This window comes from Microtus ochrogaster, linkage group LG2 (genome assembly GCF_000317375.1).
Source record: "Microtus ochrogaster isolate Prairie Vole_2 linkage group LG2, MicOch1.0, whole genome shotgun sequence".
In the NCBI taxonomy this organism is placed as follows: Eukaryota; Metazoa; Chordata; class Mammalia; order Rodentia; family Cricetidae; genus Microtus; species Microtus ochrogaster.
In genome coordinates, this window is record NC_022028.1 from 54,429,122 (window position 1) to 54,434,237 (window position 5,116).

The 5,116-nt window shown below is 44.0% G+C and overlaps 2 protein-coding genes across 2 annotated transcripts in view; one reads left to right on the top strand and one right to left on the bottom strand.

The window, feature by feature from the left end:
* LOC101997184 (patr class I histocompatibility antigen, A-126 alpha chain-like) overlaps nucleotides 1–5,116 on the bottom strand; it is a 69,897-nt gene that overhangs the window by 34,473 nt on the left and 30,308 nt on the right. The window lies entirely within an intron of this gene.
* Nucleotides 3,744–4,772, top strand: LOC113457578 (H-2 class I histocompatibility antigen, Q10 alpha chain-like). The gene has a single exon (XM_026785835.1). It carries the CDS (start codon nucleotides 4,202–4,204, stop codon nucleotides 4,463–4,465), a length of 264 nt encoding a protein of 87 aa, XP_026641636.1. The 5' UTR covers nucleotides 3,744–4,201; the 3' UTR covers nucleotides 4,466–4,772.

Genomic DNA, 5,116 nt, shown 5'->3' on the forward strand with positions numbered 1-5,116 from the left:
GGAATTGAACTCAGGACCTTTGGAAGAGCAGGCAATGCTCTTAACCACTGAGCCATCTCTCTAGCCCCATAGTAGATTTTTCTATATATTCTAGTATCTTTTCTTCCTTTTTTCCCTTCCTTTCCTTCTTTCTTTTCTTTCTTTCTTTCTTTCTTTCTTTCTTTCTTTCTTTCTTTCTTTCTTTCTTTCTTTGTGATTGTTTGGTTAGTTTTAGTCTTTGCAATAAATTCTCACTATGTAAACCAGGATAGCCCCAAAGTTGCCACAATCCCCTTTCTTGAGCCTGGTGAGCATTGGATTACAGACATAAGCCATCATGGCCTGCCTTATGTAATGTTTTAAACCATTATTGTTCATGTCTTTAGCCTCCTTATGTATTTTCCTAGGTATCTAATTGTTTTGTTCTTTTTCTGAAACCATTATGTCTGGGATTGTTTTATGACATTTCTCACCATGTTTGTTGTTGGTATATTGAAAAGCTGCTGGCTTTAGTATGGGGCTTTACATCTGCTACTTTGTTGAAATTATTTTAGATTTTAAACATAGGATCATATCGCTGACAAATAAAGATCATTTAACTTCTTGTTTGCTGCAGGGGGCTGTTTGTTCATCCTGGCTAGCTTAGCCCAAAAATAACCACACAGAAACTGTGTTAATTAAAACACTGCGTGGCCCATTAGCTCTAACTTTTTCTTGGCTAACTCCTACATCTTTATTTAACCCATTTCTATCAATATGTGTATCACCACAAGGTCGTGGCTTACCAACAAAGTTTCAGCACGTCTACCTCTGGCCATGGATCCATGGTGTCCCCTGACTCTGTTTTCTTCCTCCCAGAATTCAGTTCCATCTTCTCCACCTACCTAAGTTCTGCCCTTTCAGGGGCCCAAAGCAGTTTCTTTATTAAACAATGAAAGCAATGCAAAGACAGAAGGACCTTCTATACCACTTTATATCTGGTTTCTCTTTTCTTTCTTTCTCTTTCTTCATTGTTCTTAAGGCATCAAAAACTATATTAAACAGGAGTGGAGAAAATAGACATCCTTTGTCTCATCTTAATTTTAGAGGAAATGCTGTTTCCCCATTTAGTAAAATACTGACCAGAACTTTCCTATATATGGCATTTATTGTGTTGAAATACATTATTTTTATCCCTAGTCTCCTCAGGGTTTAAATTTATCCTAAAAGATGTTGAACTTTGCCAAAGACCCTTTTTGAATATGTTGAGGTGGCCCCGTGATTTCTGTCCTTGCAGCTACTTGGGTGCCCACATCACAGTTATTGACTGAATATATTGAGTCATTCTTAAATCCTTGGAATAATGTCAATTTGGTCGTGATATACGACATCTTAATGTGCTGTGGACTTATGCTTGCAAGTATTGTATTGAAAATGTCCACATCCAGTTCATCATGGAAATTGGCCTATAATTTTGTTCCGTGTCTTTACCCAGTTTTGATATCAGGATAATTGTGGTCTTAAAAAACACTTTTGGTAGTACTGCTTCCCTTTCTTTTCTATGAGATGGTTTGAGATAGTTCATATCTGAGTCCATATGTTTTTGTATTTTTACATGGTTCTCATTTTTATCATTATCAGGAGTGAAATTGTCCCACAGCAATCAGTTACATTTATGATAGATTTGGAGGATGGTGGGAAAGGAACACACCAATTCTTTGTTAAAGAAAAAAATTTACTTAACCTTCATCAGGCGATGAAAGGAGACAGAGACCCACATTGGAGCACCGGACAGAAATCTCAAGGTCCAAATCAGGAGCAGAAGGAGGGGGAGCACGAGCAAGGAACTCAGGACCGCGAGGGGTACACCCACACACTGAGACAATGGGGATGATCTTTCGGGAATTCACCAAGACCAGCTAGCCTGGGTCTGAAAAAGCATGGGATAAAACCGGACTTACATAGCAGACAATGAGGACTACTGAGAACTCAAGAACAATGGCAATGGGTTTTTGATCCTACTGCACATACTGGCTTTGGGGGAGCCTAGGCAGTTTGGATGCTCAACTTACTAAACCTGGATGAAGGTGGGCGGTCCTTGGACTTCCCACAGGTCAGGGAACCCTGATTGCTCTTCAAGCTGATGAGGGAGAGGGACTTGATCGGGGGGAGGGGGAGGGAAATGGGAGGCGGTGGCGGGGAGGAGTCAGAAATCCTTAATAAATAAATAAATTCACTGTAGAAGCTTTAATAAAAAAATAATAATAAAAAATAAAAAATAAAAAAAAAGGAAATAAAAAAAAGAAAAAAATTTACCTCTGTTTGAGGCAGTTTCCAAATAGCCAGAAGTGCACCCATGGGACCAGGTTGGCTGGCAGTGAGTCTGAGGACCCTCCTGTCACTATCTCCACAGTGCTGGACTACAAGCCATACCATGTGGGCTCTGGGGGTCGAACTCAGGATCTCATGCTTGCAAGATCAGCGCATTACCAATTCCCTGGACCACAGTAAACAACAGTCTCAGTGTGTAGCTCTAGCTGTCCTAGAACTCATTATATAGACCAGGCTGCCCTTGAACTTGTGGACATCCTCTGCCTCAGCCTCCTACCCCAACTCCCACATCCCCATTTGCCATATGAAAAGGTGAAGGTATCAGGGCTTTGGGGTAACTTCTATTTGGTCCAAAGAATGGAATCTAATTTCCACATCTGACCAAGGGTGGAGACCATACACACGCACACACACACACACACACACACACACACACACACACACTGATCTGTCCTGACATTCTGATCTGTCCCCAAGACCAGAATATTGCATACCAATGTCAGCTCTCTTAAGAGTTAATCTAACTAGTCCTGTCAATCATCTGGCCAGCAGAGAACCCTTCTGGAAAGCTGGTCATTTGAAAATACACAAAGAAGTTTGGCAGTGGTGGGTTGTGGTACAACACATCTTTAGTCCCAGAACTCAGGAGGCAGAGGCAGGTGGATCTCTATGAGTTCTAAGCCAATCTGGTCTACAGCGCGAGTTCCAGGACTGGCTCCATAGCTACTGAATAACCCTGTTTCGAAAAACAAACAAATGAATAAAAAGAAAAAAGAAAACAAAGAAATGGGAAGAATAATAATACCTAAGTGAGATAATTCCTTACTACATCCCTGGAGGCCCTCTCTCAATTCAGTTCTTGCAGATATTCACTGCTAAGCCTATTGCTTTTCTGATTTTTTTTTTTTCTTTTTGAGACAGTGTTTCTTTGTAGCTTTTGGAGCATGTCCTGGAACTAGTTCTTGTAGACCAGGCTGGCTTCGAACTCACAGAGATCCGCCTGCCTCTGTCTCCAGAGTGCTGGGATTAAAGGCATACACTACCACCCCCAAGCTGTTTTCCTGATTAATAACTCAAAAAGTTTAACTTTCTTCTTCTTTTTTTCCCCCTTTCTATCTCTCTTCTTTTGATCCAGAACAAAATCTCCAGTATGTTTACTTTGACAGTCTGGGCTCTTTTCCTCCTCACTTTTTCTACAGTTGCTTACAGTTTTGACCCTAACTCAAAAGCATTACCTTCCTCTGTGTTACTCCTGACAGCAGCTGCTAAGATTTTGGATTTCCAGTGCTGTTGTCGCCCACTGTTACCCCAAAATCTGCCAAAACTAAGCATCCTTCTGAGACTGGTTTTTGTTGTTAGCTCTAATTTCTTTTTTTAACCAAGAAACACTAAGAACTCATAAATAGGAACCCCTTATTTCCCAGTAATGTTTGGACACTCACATGTTCCTTTCTGCTGTATGTGGGAATTTCAGAGAACCACTCAGACTCACGGTGATCCATCCCCACACACCCACAAAAGCATTAAACTCCACAGAGAGGAACAAACACCCAATCTCGTAAAGTTCTCTAAATACAGAGGATGGGGCCAACGGTGCCCTGCATCCTCCTTCTGTTGTTTGCGGCTCTCCTTGCCCCAATTCAGGCCTCTGCGGGTGAGTGAGGGATGGAGAGAGAAATTGTCTCTGCGGGGAGGAGCGAGGGCACCGGGCAGACACAGCACCACTGAAAGCCACGTCTCCGCCCTCTCCCAACTAGATCTCCCCTCTTCCGGAGATGGGGAGCCTCTGCCAAGTTCCCTTCTCCAATCCTCATCCTGAGCCCTGCGCCCTGCACCCTTCCCAGCAGGTGCAAAAGTACCCCGGTCTGACCCGGTGCATGATCACCGCGCTGCACTCCCAGGCTCACACGGCATGAGGTATTTCATCACCGTCTTCTACAATCCTGGCTACGACAAACGTCTTCGGTTCATGGTCATGGGCTACGTGGACAACACGCAGATCTTGAGCTTTGACAGCGAGGTGAGCCAGCGAGTGGAGCCGCGGGTGCCATTTATGGCGCAAGATCCAGAGCATTTGGAGGAGCTGGCGCTTTTCGGCCGGCGCGTCTTATTAATTGGCCGAATCGAACTTTGGACCCTGTTCGGCTTCCGTAGCCAGAAGGAGAATGGTGAGTGATCATAGACTCAAAAGATTAGCCTACAATCTCGGCATATTACTAGGGCCATGAAAAAATACTTGGGTTAGTGAAATCAGCCAAGTTCCGTCATCCTGGAAAAGGTTGAGAAAATGTATTTGTGTTTCATTTTAGTTTGAAATAAGTTTTGATCCATCACGCTTAGGCTATGTGTATTGAGTGGGGCTAACCTAGGAGCTCCTACTGACCTCCCTGGCTGCAACAGGGTCTCACACTATCCAGTGGCTGTGCGGTTGTGACACCGGGCCAGACCACCGCCTCCTCCGTGGGTATAAGCGGATGGCTTATGATGGCCAGGATTACATCTCTCTGACCGAGGACCTGCGCTCCTGGATCGCAGCTGATACCGAGGAGGCTCAGAGCACCAGGCGCAAGTGGGAGGCAGCTGGGTTTGCAAGGTCGTGGAGATCTTTCTTGGAGGGAAGGTGTGTGGCGTGGCTTCTCAAATACCTGGATAAAGGGAAGGCGATTCTGCAGCGTGCAGGTAAGAGGGGTAGGGTAATTTCTATCTGCACTTGAGTTTACGGGGAGAAAACAAAATGGGACCATGTCCTAAGCCACCTATTAAGAAACACTGTCTGTCCCCCAGGCGAAACACAGGTTATTTAATGTTTCAAAATCAGTGTCGTTGT